This window comes from Mastomys coucha, unplaced genomic scaffold, assembly GCF_008632895.1.
Source record: "Mastomys coucha isolate ucsf_1 unplaced genomic scaffold, UCSF_Mcou_1 pScaffold11, whole genome shotgun sequence".
Lineage (NCBI taxonomy): Eukaryota > Metazoa > Chordata > Mammalia > Rodentia > Muridae > Mastomys > Mastomys coucha.
The window spans coordinates 27,398,437-27,416,246 of NW_022196893.1; the positions used below are offsets into that span (position 1 = coordinate 27,398,437).

The following is a 17,810-nucleotide window of genomic DNA, read 5'->3' on the forward strand; positions in this document are numbered from 1 at the left end:
AAAAAAAAGAAAAGAAAAGACTTTTTAATTGGTTTAAATATAGACACAGTTACATAAAAGCCATAAGAAAAAAAATAAATCCAGTGCCATTTGCTGGACTCTGAAAGTACCCATATGTACACTTCCTAAAGAACTTATCTAAGTTTCAAATTATTTGCCTTTTCTTTTTGTAGGTGGTTTCAGACCCCCTCCCAAGTGTTCTATCATGCAGCTACTGAACATGGAGGCAAAGATGTGTATCCAGGGCAGTGTCTCTGGGAAGGCTGTGAGCCTTTCCAGAGACAGAGGTTCTCTTTCATTACCCACTTACAGGTATGCTTTCAGGGTACACTTGCATAGTGACTCATCTGCGCACATTAAAGATTATGATGTATATCTTTTACTTTTTTCTCTCCTTAAGGATAAGCACTGTTCAAAGGATGCTCTGCTTGCAGGATTAAAACAAGATGAACCAGGACAAGTGGCAAATCAAAAATCTTCTACCAAGTAAAGAAAATTAATTTACTTACTAATGCACGTAAAGAACAAATAGCCCCTACGATGGTCAGAGCCCGTCTCCCATTCTTGGCACTAAAAACAAAAAATAGAAAACTAGGGAGACACAAGATCAACAAGAAGAAACAACGTATGGGAAACCCAAAACCTGTCTTCTAACCCAGCTCATACTACTGAGCTGTGCAATTCTGTTTAAACTACATAAATTCTCTCCGTAGGCAGCTGTCCATAGGCGACTATCTCATAGCATTGTGTGTCTATAAGGAAGCCTGACTTTGGAGACAAGTCATTAGGCAGACAAATAAGACAAGAGGGAAAACTACATAAATTAGAAGGACTACTAAGGTCTTTCTTTAAGAGTGTATTTCATCTATTTGGTTACGGCAAAGAGACTTTATATAATCACACCTATAAGCATATACATACATCCTGGATTACATATGAAGATTATTTCTATATTATATTTTTAATATCTAGAATTTCTGTCTAAAAAAAATCAGAATATCCCTAGTTCACATGCATGTGTATCATCGGTATGCCTTCAGAAGAAACCCAGTTTGTTAGACTGTGCCGACCAGTGTGGTGAACACCGCTGCCTACCAGCACAACGGGCCATGTGGCCAGAGACTGGGACTCTGCACTGTAACGTCGTGCAGGCGGCCATCCTGTGTCTTCCATGAGAACAATGACACTTTTCCTTATGACTCCTTTGTGTTGCAGTGATGGGTTGAAGGGGAGACTATTTAAGAAAGCAGTGTCCTTGGCCTAGGTTCTGATACACAGGGCAGCTTTCTTCCTCATCTAAATTGCAGGCTCTCTGCTTGCTAGGAAGCACAGGCAGCTTCTCACTTCTCTGACAGAGACAAGAACTCTACACCTCTGGTGCTGTGTTAGGCTACAGTTACCTCGCATAGTAGCCGAGATGGACTATGCAGGGCATCTGGTGTTTGCTCTGAAACTGACACACTGAGTGGTGTGCCACACTGTGTCCTGTAATGCCAGCAGGCAGTAGGGCGGACTGATCTAGGCCTGCTTGAGCTCTATAACTAAGACCCTGTCTAAAAGAAAAGGGATAGACTGGAAAACACAAGTCCTAGCACAGCTGTTAGGTTAGCTGTGGGTTGGGGTTGGGGCCCAGTTGTCTGTCTGTGCACCTAACACTGTCTGTCTGATACGTAGGCAGCCCGCTGTGGGGGGCGCAGGCTCTGCTCCCAGAGCCCAGAAGGCCATTGCAAGCCACCCCAGTGCTGCACTCATGGCGCTAAGGAGAGGCTCCAGGAACCTGGTCTTCCGGGACTTTACAGTAAGTGCCCCTTCAGAACTTCGTCATAAAAGTGTGGCCCTGTGTGACTTAGATCTTTATTCTTTTTTTATATTCTCCATTCTTTTTAAGGATGAAAAAGAGGGACCAATAACTAAACACATCCGACTAACAGCTGCCTTAATATTAAAAAATATTGGTAAATACTCAGAGTGTGGGCGCAGGTGAGTAACCATTTCCATAACCAGAGCCAACTGACTGTTTTCAGACGTGAGTGAATGACGTTGCCTGTCTCTTACTTGCTGTTTTTCCTAATCGATTTGTGACTGTGTCCAAAAAATAAGGCCAGGCCATCATGATCTCTCCAAAGCCTAAAACAGTTGGAAAAAAAACAGAAAACAAGCCTTTAACTTATTTTATTGTCAATTTCTGTTCCTGGCCTTAGCATTTATGGGGGGAAAAAGTTCTTCTGAGGAAGAAACATAAGAGGGCATTGGCTGTTTGCATCCCGTGGAATCAGTTCCCTTTGACGTTTGGCATTTTCTATAGGCCCGATTGGTGTCATTCTATAGGCCCGTCAGAGCCATAACTAGTTTAGGTGTCCCTGTGATACTTTTTTATAGTTTCCTTCTAGTAGACTTGAAAAAGAGTGTAATCTGTAAATACATTTGGAAAGTAGGGAATGATGCTTTATCCTTGAGGCTCGGGCCTGCTCTGTCCTCTACAGCACTGGTTCTCAGCCTCCCTTAACCCTTGCAGCCCTTAATGTAGCTCCTAGGTCATGGTGCCCCCACCATAAAGTTATGCTCATTGCTACTCCATAACTGGGATTTTGCTACTGTTAGGAATCGTCATGTAAATAGTTTTGGAGATAGACAAAAGGAGGTCACAACCCCCAGGCTGAGAACTGCTAATGTACAGGGTCTGCCCTCAGCTCATCTCCTGTTTCCTTTCCCTGCAGCCACAGCTAAGCAGCCGACAAGCTGTCAGGTGCCTCTTCCTTCACAGGCCCATCTCCATGCCTTCCATCTACACCCAGTCACATTGTTTTAGGTACTAGAATGCTTAACGTAGATTTTTCAAAGCATAAAAACTGGAATTAATTCCAAAAGAAGGTAGTTGTACTATATCAGCTTTTAGAATTTTGCAAGTGATGGTATTTTGAAATTAGCATCATCCCTCCCTCCCATCTCCTCAGCTGTGCTTCCTCACGCGATCGTTGTGCTGTGACTAGAAAAAGAAAGACTATGTTCTATGGAGGTGTGGTTAGGTATGGGGGTAGGGGGTGCCCCAGCGGGCCCATGCTAAGGCATCCCTTCCCCCTGAGGGACCAGCCACATGAGTTTATTTAGTGCATGGGGAGGGGAGTTAAGAGGTAGTAGAGGCAGAGAAAGGCAGAGAGAAGGAGAGAGTAGAGAAGTAGAGGCCAGCCAGCCATGACTATGTGGACAGAGGGGGAGCAAGAGATCAAGAGGCAAGAGAGAGATAGGAGGGGGCAAGCAGCCCCTTTTATAGTGTGCCAGGCCTTCCTGGCTGTTGCCAAGTAACTGTGGGGGTGGAGTCCAGACAGAATCCTAACACGCATGGTCTCATCTTCACATGCGCATGCACAAACACAGTGTTACTTGTATATACATGATTTCAGGATACACAGCACGCGCGCGCGCACACACACACACACACATTCAGACTGTTACTTGTATATACATGATTTCAGGCCTGTTAACTTGGTCTTAGTTAACCAGTTAAGAGCTTCATCCCCAGGGAAGACTATTGTTTTTTTCTCTCTTCAAGTGGTCTGAAGTTGGTTGTAGTTCTTGTCTGTTGGGAGGGCTCCCTACCACATTAGCATACCTGTTGGTATTGTGCTTGTTCAGGTCTTATTTTGGCAGTTGTGCTGTTAGGCTTCATGGATATAGTTTCCCTGTCATTTCTCAGAGACAAAATATCATAGCAAATTTCCTGGCTCTTAAATTATCTCTGCAGCCTTTCGTGTTTCTGCGGGAGCCTTAGCTGCGGGAGTATGTTGTATGCATGTATCTGTTGGGGCTGGGTAACACACAGTCACTTTTTCTCTCCGATGGACTAATTGTGGTTTTCTGTAGTGCTTACTATTTGTTGGAAAGGTAAGATTCTTGGATGAGGAACTAGAGGTACACTTATGTATGGGTTAAGCATAAGTATTTAGCATTCTAAACTTACCAATCAGAAATCATTATGATTTAGTCAAGTTTCAGTAATAAGCTCTCTTCTAAGATCTGTGACCTCTCTAGCCCCAGGTGGCTTGTGATGTTTCCAGCCCCAGGTATGCTTTCCTTCTCTTGAGTGGGCCTTAAGTCTGATTAGCTAGCTGTTGGTTACTGCTTGCCTCCGTTGTACCCATAGGAATATCTTGCCGGGCTGGTCACTGTGTGGCTCCCAGGCATTATAGCCATGTAGCACTGTTGATTGCTTGCGTCTCTTGTACCCTGACACAGCACCTTCTAATGCTATGGAAGTTAGTCCCCAGGGAGGAGACTTTTAGGTCAGATCCAGTTCAGATCGTCAAGTACAATCAAAAATCCTCATGGCATTTTTCACAAAAGTTAAACAAAACTATCCTAAAATTCATATGGAATCACAAACCACCCTGGATAGCCCAAGAATCCTGAGCCAAATCATGCTAGAGGAGTTATAATTCCAGATCTCAGGGTGCATCGCAGAGCCATAGCAAGAAAGTCAGCAGCAGTGTGTAGTAATGGCACCAGATCATACACGTAGACTCTGGAAGCAAAATGGAAGACCTGAGCACGAGTACATGGGACAAAAGAGAAGCCAAAAGATGGTGGAGAAAAGAAACATGTGTAACAAATGGTGGCAGGGAAACTGAGTGTCCCAGGCCAAAGAATGAGATTGGACCTGTATCCATCACTTTATACAAAAACTAACTCCAAGTGGATCAAAGTAAATGCTAGAATAAAAACATGCATGGTAATCTACAAGGTACAATGTAGAAAAGGACTTTTTAAATAGGACCCCATATGCTCAGGAATTAAGGCCAACAATTGACAAAATGGGACTTCATAAAACTAAAAGTTTCTTCACGGTGAAAGAACCAAGCAATCCAGCGAAGAGGAAGCCTACAGAACAGGAACCAATCTTTCCAGCTGTACATCTATAAAAAACCAAAAAATAAAACTGTAAAGTCACTAAAACAAATGCCCCATTCAAAAGTGAGCTGTGGATCTGCAGAGACTTCTCAAAAGAATAAAAGAAAATGACTAAATAAATCTCATAACAATGTTGATTGCCCTGCAATTGAGAAAAGCAAATCAAATAATTTTGAGGTTTCATCTCACCCCAATCAGAATGGCAAACATCAGACAGAACAACAGACAACAAATACTGGAGAAGATATGAGTGAGGGAGCCCTTATTCATTGTTGGTGGGATTGCAAACTGCCAAGGCCCTCTGGAAATAAGTGTGGAAAAATCAAAAAGCTAAAAATAAGTAGATCATATTGTCCATCTCTACCACCCTGGGTGTATTCCCAAAGGACTGCACATTCTACTCCAGATGCTCGCTCTGCCCTGTCACTGCTGCTCTGCCCACAATAGCTAGGAAAGGGAGACAGCCTGGTCGTTCTCAGCTGGCACGCAGAAACAAATGTGACCTTCACTATGGATACTATTAACGTGTAAAGAAGAGTGGAACTAGCAGATCAGTGGATGGAACTAGAAAGTATATTGAATGTGGTGGCAGACCCAGGAAGACAAACATCTCAGGAATAATTTTGTGTTAATGTGCAACATGAAAAATACAAAGTTGTTGGTTTTGTATTGGGGGTGTGTTGGTTTGGTGCTAGAGACTGATCCCACACCCAGACATAGGCTAGGCTAGGACAGGCCTCCCACACCCAGACATAGGCTAGGCTAGGACAGGCCTCCCGCACCCAGACATAGGCTAGGCTAGAACAGGCCTCCCGCAAGCCAGTGTCCTTTGTACATAATAACATGCTCCTCCTCCTTCCTCAGCCTCATTTGTGCACTGTAGCCTGCTGTGAACCACAGAGAAGCTCATGCAAGCTCCTACTCACATTAGACTCTCTCATCTTCACCTTCCAACTTTTGTTCCAGGGTTCTGCTGTCCTTCCTGCCAGTATATCCTTCTGGGTTTCTTTGTCTGTGGTTCTGCTCACATGAGCACTGCTTTCTCTAGCCTTTCTTTCTTTTCTCTTTCTTCTCTCTTCTTCCTCTTCCTTAGCCGGCTCCCCAGCCCCGTGTCCTTCCTCATGAGGCGTGTCTTATCCCTGCTAAGTTTGTTGTTGTTCTGTTTCTCTAGGCTGTCTGTTCTGTAAACAGTTTTAATGTCTTTTTCTCTACTAAGCCATGTTCAGACTGTAGTAGTTCCAGCATGAACACTAGAGTACTTCCCAATGCAGGCTAGGAATTGTACATCCAGGGTTACCACACTCCTTCCCGTGTCTTCCTCATGCCCTAATCTGCTCCAGAACACTGCCCCACAACTTCTTGTGGAGCTCTTTGAAGGTAGAGATTGGGTATTTATTTAAATTGTTGTTTTAAGGCACCAGACATACATGTGAAAGTGATATTCACCCAGTGGGTGTGCGACAGACAGAAGGAAAAGAGACTGGCAGCTTCCTTTTCCCCTACAGATGTAATCAGGCAAGACTGTAGAGGGCACATGCAGGGCCTGCAGCTTTGAAGTCAGCCTAGGATGCCTGTGAGACAGACAGACAGGTGAGACAGACAGCTGATCATTGCCTGTGCTGTGTGGGAGCGCTGAGCTTCTGGGAGAGGCCTGCGTGAAGGAGAGAGCAAGGAATCCGATTGCCAGTGGAATAATACTAACACATTTGTTTTTATAACATGAGGTTACGAGGTAGATAGTAGCATACCTTCACTCCTACACACTGTGCCCTGCCCGGTGGAAGATACTAGGGTTTATGAGAGGGTGTTTTGTTTTAATGTCAGGATCTGTTAGAATAAGTAATGCATTTTATCCCTTCTGATTAAGTCTCAGCTCTGGAGAAGTCTCAAGATTTGTCTCCTTTTGCTAACTATATACATGGATCTTATTTAAAAATCAAATAGTGCTTTTTAAACATTTTTAAAATGTTTTGTTATATTTTATATGTATGGGTGTTTTGCCTTCAGATATGGTCACCATTTATATGCCTGGAACCTGGAGAGGTCAGAAAAGACCATCAGGTCCCCCAGCACTCTATGGTTGTGAGCTACATGCCTATTCACTGGTCTAAAGTTGGACTGACAGCCCAGAGTGCGCTGTACACAGCTGAGGGATCTTCAGTAAGGAGCCAGCCTCTCCGTCTCTGGCTGTCTCTCCAGTAAATGATGTTGGAGAGAGACTTGTATTTGTGAAAGAAACTGAACAGCTGCTATTGCCATAGATATCTTAGCTCAAAATCGATCAATGAGTTTTAGCATAAATGAGCTAAAACTACTAACCAGTTAGAAGGCATGAGGCAAAGACTTCCTGTCATTGACTTAATAGCGACTTCTGTGTCTGCTACATGAGAAGCAGAGGCCACAGAATGCATACGAACAGGCTGCGTCACAACTCAGACTTGCAGAGGAAGACATTGCCAACAGTAAATGGCAGCCCGGAGTGAGAGAAAGTGACTGAAAACTTGCGGAGTTAGCAAGGGGTTAATATTAGAGTGTATACAAAAGCCCCAAGTGCGGAGGGAGCCTGCCTCAGCTAGCTCCTCCAGGAGAGAAAACACTGTAGGATTAAACTGGGGTGTTACTCAGCCTTAAAAAGGAAACGTGCTAATGCATGCCACAGCTGCAAGCCTTGAGGACATCCTCTGACTTAAACCAGGCACAGAGGTTGGATCTGGTCTGTGCGATCACTACCAGAACAAGTACAGACAGACAAAACCTGGGCGTTGAGACACTTTAGGCAAACTTCTGCTTCTAAATAATGACATTACAGTTCGTAATGGTAGCAAAGGTACATATATATATAGTGACAAAAGCGTTACGGTCAGGGTCAGCATACCATGAGGAACTGTGTTAAGGGGTCACAGCATTAGGAAGGGTGAGAAGCACTGCATTGGGGGGGAGAAATTGCTGTTTCATGGTTATAGAACGGTCTATTTGAAACAAAGAAAAGGGCTAGACATAGAGACAAGTTGGGAAAGTTCATGTTATGTTCTCATAAACGTGAAAAAAAGGTGTTAAAAATAAAACAAGAGTCTTGGGGAGAATGGGAAGTGACAGCTTCTGTGCTTGGTGTCTATGTGGGATGAAGGGAGTGCTCAAGAGTAACAGTACCCATGGTGTCTATGTGGGATGAAGGGAGTGCTCAAAAGTAACAGTACCCATGCTCACAATTACCAATGAGTTGTTTATAATGTGCAGACTCGTGTCACAGTAAACTGTACTGCAGTAGAACTGAGGAAAACAACCATCAAGTAGGCAGTCACATGTCCCCTCCTGCCTCTATCCAGCAGCCTCATGGATTTGAGCAGGTTCTTCTGGTGTTTTCCTAATGTTTCTTAAGAATATCTCTAGCTGAGCGGTGGTGGAGCACACCTTTAATGCCAGCACTTGGGAGGCAGAGGCAGGTGGGTTTCTGAGTTCGAGGCCAGCTTGGTCTACAGAGTGAGTTCCAGAACAGCCGGGGCTACTCAGAGAAACCCTGTCTCAAAAAAAAAAAGAAAAAAGAAAAAAAAGAATATCCCTGTGCAGGGCTCTCTAAGTGGCTCAGTGGTATAGATGCTGGCTGCTCTTCAAGAGGTCCGAGGTTCCCATCCCAGCACCCACATAGTGATTTATAACTATCTGTAACTGATCAGTCTGATGCCTTCTTCTGGTCCCATAGACACCAGGTCTTCAGGCATTCACATAGTGCACAGACAAACATGCAGTCAAAAGATTCATACACATAAAAATGTTCAAAGATATATATGTCTGTGTTCTGTTACCCTAATCTGTTCTTTTGTCCAGATTAAAAAAAAAAAATTCCAGTTTGTAAAGCGGTTTGCGTCTCTAGCTGTGCTTCTGGGGTCCAGAGGCATTCTGAGTCACATTTGTTTTTACATGTAATCTTATTTTTTCAGAGTTCTAATGTATTTCTGGCTTTCTAAAGTTTAATAACTATGATACTTTATAGGTTGTTTTAACTGCTACCCCAAAGTTGTACATATACGTGGGGTATTCTGTGATGTTTTGACACATACACACATTATACAATGCATAAAGCCTGTCTTCATCCTTTCATTATTTCTTTATGGTAAAAGAATTCAGATTCCTTTCGTCCACCTCTTTGAAATGTAGACCTTACCTTCCATGCAGCAGCACAGGAGAACCTCCCAAACACTGGTCAACCTTTCTCCATTTTTCCTTCCCTATGCTCCTTTGACACCTCTAAGTACCATCTACTGAACTTGATTTAGATCAACCATTGGCTTTTCCATGCATGAGATCATTTAGTACTTGTCCTTCTGTGCCTGGCTCATTTCATCTAATGAATGGCAGTGAACTCGAGAAACACTCGGCAGGATCTGTTTGTCTTAGTGGCTGATTAGCATTTAGTTTATGTGTTTACTATGTTGTCTTATTCATTCACTAGTTGATGGACAGTTAAGATGTTTCCAGTTCTAGCTCTTATGAATGATACTGTAGTAAATAAACATGACAAAGTGGTTTTATTTTGTTAGCTTTTCATTAGTGCAGAAGTACAGAACAAGTTGCAAGCAGTGCCAGAGACCTTAGAGAAAGGAGGAGCGGGAGGAAAAGAAAAAGTTGCCTTTAGAGTGTAGTGAATGGGGATGGAGAGACAGCTCAGTGATTTAAGAGTACTTTCAAAGGACCTGGGTTCAATTCCCAGCACCTACACTGCAGCTAACAACTGTCTGTAACTCCAGTTCCAGGGCATCTATTACCTTCACACAGACATACATGCTGGTAAAACACTGATACACATTAAATAAAAATAAATGATTCAAGAAAACACAAAGGAAGAAAAGCCTTAGTTAGCATCTTCTCAGTGGGAGCTTGTGACAGGAGTCTGGCTCATCTCCTGACCTGACTTCCTCCAGCTTAGGGCACACCACCCAACCCTTGTGCCCACATGCGAGCACACACACACATACCAACAGTTATCAGAGTATTAGTGCATTAATGGATCATCCACTGATGAAGTGCTTCCCCAAAGCCTCCACAAAACAGATTTTAAATACCTCTTGAGATCTAACCAGAGTTGCCTTTTCTTTGCACTGAGGAGAATATAGGGATTTTGCTTTTAATTTTTTGGTATCTGTACTATTTCTCTGACCTGTGATGATTTATATTCCCACCAGCAGTTTCTATGGTTTTGTCTTTTGAAAATAAATCATTGTGGTAAGTCATTGTGTCCCTTTGCATTTCTCTTGTGATCATGACGCTGTGCCATCTTCATGTCTTCAGTAAGGAAATGTCTATTTAGGTCCTTGAATTGGTTATTTGGGTTTTGCTTGTTGAAATTCTGGTGTCCAAGATGCCCTGAATGTTAATCCTCTGTCGGCTGCACATTCTACACTAGCTTCTCGACGTTGATAGTTGTTCCCATTGCTATTCAGAAACTTGTCAGTCAGTAGCTAGCTAGCTAGCTAGTTAGCTGTTAGTTTCCTGTGCTTTTTGGAATTTGCTGTAAAAAGCATTGTCTATTCCCACTGCCCATTCCCATTGCCCAGGGTAGTGAGCTAGATTTTCTTGGGACTGTTTCATATCTTACAGCTGAGTTGCATTGTTTTGATTGTTGACAGCTTCCTTGTGGGCCATCTCCTGTTTGTTTTTGCATCTTCTTCAGGTGGCTGGAGATGCCCACATTCCTTGAGCTCTTCTGTTCCTGTGTCTGTGCCAGTGCCGGGCTGTCCTGGCTGCTTGAGAGTGAGCATTTTAGCTGATTCATGTGCTTTGATAAGGACAAGTTTTCCTGTTCCTTTCCTTTCGTTTGGTTTGAATTGTTTTTCAATCTCTTCAGGAAATCTTTTTTATTCAATACTCAGACCTGCTGGGGTTTTATTCGTCCTTGAGGATTTTGTCAGATTGTTTTATGGCCTGCTACCAGCTGTTGAGTTAGCTATGTGTGTGTTTAGTTTTTCCTTCTCTTTTGTACAGTTGTTCTTTTCTCAAATGTTTAAGTATTTTAGGGTTTCCTCTATATTTTAAGAATAAGGTGGGATAGTGGTGTCTCATGCCTTTAATCCTAGCACTAGGGAGGCTGAGAGAGGCAGGTGGATCTCTTGAGTTCCAGGACAGCCAGAGCTACACAGGGAAACCTATCTTGAAAAACTAAAAGAAAAAAAAAGATAAAATATGTAAGATAGAATATAATATTCTATTATAGGTGTCTGCCTATAACAGATAGGCCATGGGCTGGAGGTTGGTGTGGGCCTCCTTTAAGGCCCTGTCTCAAAATGCAGTAAAGAATGTCAGAGCGCAGAGTTGTGGCTTGCTGCTTGTGATAGTTCTGTCTTTAGATGGTCTCAAGTGAGCTGGCTTATTTAGAGCAGTCCCCCAGTGTCAGCTCTGTAGGGAGGGTTTGGTTTGTTTTCTCCATGGAGGAACCTCTGATTTTCTGATTTTTTTTTTTTTTTTTTTTTTTGTAGGTAGGCAGTTTTAAGAACAGTTAACATGAGAGGGCTTGCATTCTGGAAATGAGATGGAAAAAGGTCCTCATGTCTCTTAAGCCTGTTTCCCACTGATTGATTCTCTTCCCCCTCTCTCCTACATTGCCCATTTCAAAAACCTGCATGCTTTTGTTTCTCAAGAAAATAAATTGCTTCATTGAATTGTTGGTGCTTTTATGGTAGGATATAAACTTTTCAAATTGTTTAGTTTTCCTTAAAAGATAATTTGTATCTTAAGATGTTTCTATTAATACAACTTAGACCAGCATGTGAAATTGAAAATTTCTCCTCCCCCCAAAAATAAACCAAAGAAGTTATGTTTATTATAGCAATCTTTAACCTTAAGATAGAAATATAATTTTAAAAAGGGGGGGCTTTGGATATCGCTGAGTCCAAAGGTAAAGCATGTTCGTCACTGTTAAGTATAATCTCCAGACCCTGCCCCAGCCCCCAGTGTTTTCTTTGGTTGTGAGACAAGTCTCTCTGTATAGCCCTGGCTAGCCTAGAACTCTACATCGACCAGGCTGGCCTTGAACGTAGAGATCCATCTGCCTTTACCTCCCAAGTGCTGGGATTAAAGACACATGCTTCTCAGCTGAGCTGAGTTTGTTTTTTGGTTTGTTTGTTTTTATAGAAAAATCATGTAATTCTCAGTTGATTTTAAAGTTTGTTAAATAAAATTTTGAGAAGTCATGTTTAATGAGTCCACAAAGCAAAATTTTCAGTGAGTTTTTGGAAACTAGTAACCCTCAGATACAGTAAAGTCATACCAGTACCACGAAAAGCTCGCTCGCCCCCTCAGCCTCTTCCTCCCCTCTTCTCTCCCAACCCTGCCATTGTCCTAGTCAGGGTATTCTAAGTGACTTTACCCTGATAGAAATCATATCAGATGATGGTGTTTTCACAAGAAGAATTATGAGATTGATTTCTGGGGTTTCATGCAGTGATGCTATGATCATTATTACTGAAGTACAGAATTATGGTTACTGGTTTGTTCCTTTGGTATCATTTGGTAACATTTTGTTCCTAGTCGTGGAGAGTGAACCTAGGGCCTTGTACATTCTGTCCAAGTGTTCAACCACCAAGCCTTCCATATAAAGTGTTAACTCGGGATTTTTTTTCCCTTTTTCCATGATTGACTTCTCAATCACAATTTTAGTTCTGTCTTACCTCTTTTCTTTTCCTCCTGTTTTTGTAAGGTATTTTTTTTTTTACAATCTTAGTTTCACCTACATTTATGTATATGCACCACATCTATGCACTACCCAGAGAGGTGAGAAGGGGCAGATTCCCTGGGTTACAGAAAACTGTGAACCACTTGACCTGAGTAATCGAAACCAAACATGGGTTCTTGGCAAGATCAGGCTGTTAACCACTGAATGACCTCAGCAGCCCCTTCTCTGATTTCTTTTCCCAGGACTTTAATGAAAATAGTGAAGTTCTTAGGTATTCTCATTGCTGTGTGACTTGTCTTCCAGAAGTTAAAAATGAAAGTTATCGCACTTAAGCCCAAGTTGAATTAAGTGAGCATTCTCTATCCTTCCTAGCTTTAGTACTGACAGTGGAGTGTGCTTGCCGTAGCCTCCTGTCCCCCATGCTTGCTCCTCTCACCCAGCTGAGTCCTCCTGTCCTCCTCACTTCCACTGTCTCTTTACAGTCACAGCCACACCAAGGCTGCGACCTTTGTAGTAGAACATTCAAGTTCATAAATGTGTTTGTTGATGGCCAACAATTTTCTAATTTGTGAAAGTCATAAAATCCTGAATGAAGATACAGAAATGCACTATGTATGTAACATTCTGTGGATACAAACCCTGACCAGCTAACGTGTCGCCTGAGGGTGGGGTGCAGCAGTTGGTCTTGTTTTACTCATCAGTGAATCGTATTAGTTGATGGCTAGCTTGAGCCTCCTCTTTCTACAGAGCTGGATTAACGTTGGCTTGGGTATGGGGCTGTCTGTTTTTATTTTAGATGTGTAATCTGTGACAAGGAATCTTAACTAGGATCCTATGGCTTGGGTATGGGGCTGTCTGTTTTTATTTTAGATGTGTAATCTGTGACAAGGAATCTTAACTATGATCCTGGAGCTGACAGTTTGTGTTTCCTTTTGTTTTTTAGATTGTTAAAGAGACATGAAAACAACTTATCAGTGCTAGCCATTAGTAATATGGAAGCTTCCTCTACCCTTGCCAAATGCCTTTATGAACTGAATTTTACAGTTCAGAGTAAAGAACAAGAAAAAGACTCAGAGATGCTGTAGTGAACTCCACCCCACTGACACAGTGGGGGCTCAAAGTCAAATACATTTCACATACTGTTACTGAAGAAAGCACCAAGTCTTAATGGAGCAGAGACCATACATAGAATGAATTATTTTGTGTCCTCCCATGATGCTGAGAGGCGGCTTCGTATTCTGATCTCTGGATGAATCCCTTTCTTTTCTGTTAAAAAAAAAAAAAATCTAAAAAGAAAAAAAAAATAAAAACAAAAACTGCTGTGGGATTGTCAACCAGCTTATCTGCAGGATGTCTCGGATCTGGCCAATCCTGATGGAAACTGGTGTGATCAGAATTCTGTACCATCCACATTGGAATATACATGGAATAGTGTAAAACCTACGTGAGCAGATGAAATAGAAGCATTAAATATTTTTATCTATATCCAAAAAGGAGCACATTTTTATATTTACAGAACCATTTAAGCTGGTTTGAATAACGACAAAGTTTGAGCACACCTACCCCAGCTTCAGAGGGGCACCAATATCTAGCTGTGGATCGTGTGTTTTGTTTAGAATCAGTAGCTTGGTTTTCTTACTTGAGCCAATATATTTTCACTTATTTATTATCATAAAAATTTACCAGTCTGAATAGATCTTGTAAATATTTGTGAATAGAATGAACACCGTTCATGCCACTGCGGCCACTGGGCACAGGCTGGGGCGTGGCCCAGCAGCATTATTGGTAGGCTCTAAAGTTTTCTAGACTTTCCTGTCAACTGTAAGTAATTGTGATATATTCTACGCAGTGGATGAATATTCTTTAAATTTGTGTAAATACTTCTGCAAAGGTACTGATGCTGTAAAGTCAAAACAGTTTTGTGGAACTGTGATTCTCCCCTCCCCCTTTTTTTGGTTTCCTTGGATCCCCCCCTTGGGTTTGGTGGGGTTTTGTTTTTGTTTTGTTTTGTATTATACACCTTGTAGAACTCATTTTGCTGGCTGAAAGAGTATGAAATAATATATCTCATGTCATTTTTTAGAAAAAAAACTATTTGAATTTACTTTTTTTTTTCCGGTTTTCCCTAACATGTATCCACTGTAAGCATCTGTCGTGTGCAAGTTCAGAGCTTGTGCAGACTTTTTTTGTATTTGTAAATTGGTTTAAATACATGGGATTTTATACAGGTTTTCTCCTGTGTTATATATGCATTATGTGCAGGTATGATATTTTCTTCACTACTTTTTCTATCTTAATATAGTGTGGAATTTTATTGTATTATTCTTCCATTCTTAATACTGGACCACATTCCTGCTCAGAAACTGCTCACTTCCTTAAATTGTCTTTTGCCCCCAAGCGTGAAATGTATCCACTTATAACTGCCTAATGCCTGTTCTATTAGCATCCAAAAAAATGTGGAAGGCCTCCCAACCACCATCTCTGCTGTGTCCTTAGGATGTGCAGTAAAAATATAGACCTGACAGTTTATGTTATAGAATGGCTTTATTTACTTTGGTGACTGTTTATAGTTTTTAAATAAAAGACTGAACATTTTCTTGAGTCCTTTATTTCTGAGTATGCTTAAAGACATTCTAAACTTTAAAGTCTAGCTGAAGGCAAGGACAAACGGTCACCTACTTTGTGATAATATTATAGAGAACAGAAAGACGTGATAGACACCATGGTCACAGTAGGAAAAAGCCCCAGAGAGCAGAATCGTTGTTTACAATAGTATGAACAGTAATCGCAGAGAGTGACAGACAGTCAAGAGCTCAGGTGCCTTACTGTTGTCATGCATCTGACTGAAGGCTTTGTTTACCATTTGACTGTAGGTTTCAGTTTAATTCAGGGGCAGATTCTTTGCAATGAGCTTCAGTCTGGACATCAATTTTGCTTAAATTCAGAGGCAGATTTTTTGCAATGACCTTCAGTCTAAACATATTTAAATACCTTGATTCACTAGTACCAAAAAGTAATTTCTCCCCAAGGAGTCTGTCTGTGCATTCAGCTCGATCTGTAAAAAACTGTGTGACAACATCCAAAAGTTGGCATTGTCAGGTTGCTGGTGTTTGACTTCCTCACCTTAGACGGGGCTGCCCAGCAGACACCCTGAGTCCAGGTACCTTAATGTATGTATCCCTCATCTAGTGCCAGACTAAAGGTTCCTAAGGGCAGACAGCTGGAGAAATTAATATTCACTGTGTTTATCTAAAACTTTTAGGTTTTCTGAAATAATTTTTGTTAACATCGCTGTTTGGTTGTCTTCAAGCAGGAAATTACCATGGTGGTTAGCCTTCAGTAGCAGAAATGACAGGCTTAAGAAAGTGACTTCCAAGGTCACCATCCTGTAGTTGTAGATTTTGTGTTAAAATGTATAAATGTGTCTTTAGTGCTTTTAAGCAATGGTCTCAGCAGAATTTTCTAAATGTATCTGACCTGATGGAACCAATCTGTAGCTCCCCTAGGCTTTCCATCCAACAGCTTTACCTGACTACTGGATAACAGACGTGGTGGGTAACGCAGTTGAAGTGCTCTTGCAGTCCAGGCTCTGCAGAACCCTCGCAGTCATGAAAAGGTGCTCCTTGCTAGACAGAAACTTGCTGACTTCCAGTATTGTTATTTTTGTCTAAAGTTCTGTAAATACAAGCTTTAATGTTATCTTTGAGAGATCTATGTAAATAATAGTCAACAACATAGAGACTGTACAATTCTGTGTTATATATGTGCCTAGTGCTCTGTTGGCACTTAATAAATTTTAAGTAATAAAACTGATGGTCATATAGTGAAGGCATATTTTTCTTCCAACTTGAGACAGGATATGACTATATATTAATGAGACTCAATAAACCAAGCCACACATGAAAACTTGTCTCATTACTTTATAGCCATGCCATGTATGTTTTTTAAACCATAAAATGACAATAAAACTGATTTTTGAAATGAGTGTTTTGGATAAGTGACTTCTGTCCTGATCTTATACCATAACTAAAGTACTGAAGGCAAAATATGAAGCTCTTACCCAAAGGAGTAACTGCTCACAAACAAGAATGAAGCTTCAAGATCAGCCACACAGGACACCTCACACTTTGCTCCTGGTTATCTTACGATACAGTAAGAGAAGGCACCATTTCTAGCCAGACAGCGCATGTTAGTTAACCATTCATACTGCACAGCTGAACTCACACACTCAAATACTTGGACTTAGCTTCCTCCCAAGGCCACAGAACAGAGGAGACCAACCGAGTCACTGGCTGGTTCCATTATAGCCAGTAAACTAGCAAAGATTTCCGTTCCTTGAATTGGTTTGAAAAGAAATGCAAAGGGGCAGTATTAATGTATATAGGTGGATTCATTTCCTTTAATACAGCCACACTCGAGGATGAAAGGAGGGGGCGTTATCTTGATCCGAAAATTCTTGTTAACACAAGCATGAACAATTAAAATTAATGCCCAGAACCAATGCCAACAAGATGAAAATGAGGACTAACATCAAAGGTTATACACACACACACACAATTATCTCTGGGTTTAGAGCTACAATCAGTATTTTAAATGAACTAGGACACAACAATAAGCATTACTTCTTTATAGCAATCATTAATCCAAGCCCTGCTCACATAGAGGCTGATGATTCCCCAAGGCTTCATAACCTATCTCTGCCTCAGAGACACGTACTCAAGGCAGTTCCCTGGCAGCTTAAATAGTCATCTCTAAATACGGTTTTTGTGAGTTCCCTACAGTAGTATGAACTGGAACTGCTCAAGTGGCAACATTAATGCAGCTCAATAGTACACACTAGGAGTTTGGGTTGGTTTCATCTATGATAAGTGACCTTGTACACACTGTCTTGTGTGCTTGGGCATGTATTCCTACTACGTAGTTAACTTGGGAATGGACTTGTGTTTATTGTCTAGTAAATTACTGTCATGGAGCAGTTTATGGCAACTTACGAATCAGGGTCCAAATTGGAGCCTAGGTTGTTGTGACTACTAATGACAGAACAGTCCTTACCCTCCTGAACAGACCCATTTAGTTTAAAAAAAAAAAAATGTTTTAAATTCCGTTGGGAAGCTTGTAATGGCACTGTTAGTTAGATGTGGTATCCGTCTATAGTCATGCCTTTCATCCCAGCACCCAGGAGGCAGAGGCAAGCAGATCTCTCAGTTTGAGGCCAACCTAGACTACACAGTGAATTCCA

General features: G+C 41.6%; 1 protein-coding gene across 2 annotated transcripts in view; it reads left to right on the forward strand.

Moving 5' to 3' along the window:
- Arid2 (AT-rich interaction domain 2) overlaps window positions 1-16,556 on the forward strand; it is a 128,402-nt gene extending 111,846 nt beyond the window's left edge. For both annotated transcript variants that reach the window (XM_031353807.1, XM_031353799.1), the window contains exons 17-21: window positions 174-312; window positions 401-486; window positions 1,675-1,798; window positions 1,889-1,980; window positions 13,515-16,556. In XM_031353807.1, coding sequence (XP_031209667.1) covers window positions 174-312; window positions 401-486; window positions 1,675-1,798; window positions 1,889-1,980; window positions 13,515-13,656 — 583 coding nt within the window. In that variant the 3' untranslated portion in view covers window positions 13,657-16,556. The remainder of the gene's footprint in view (window positions 1-173; window positions 313-400; window positions 487-1,674; window positions 1,799-1,888; window positions 1,981-13,514) is intronic.
- The last annotated feature ends 1,254 nt before the right edge of the window (window positions 16,557-17,810 follow it).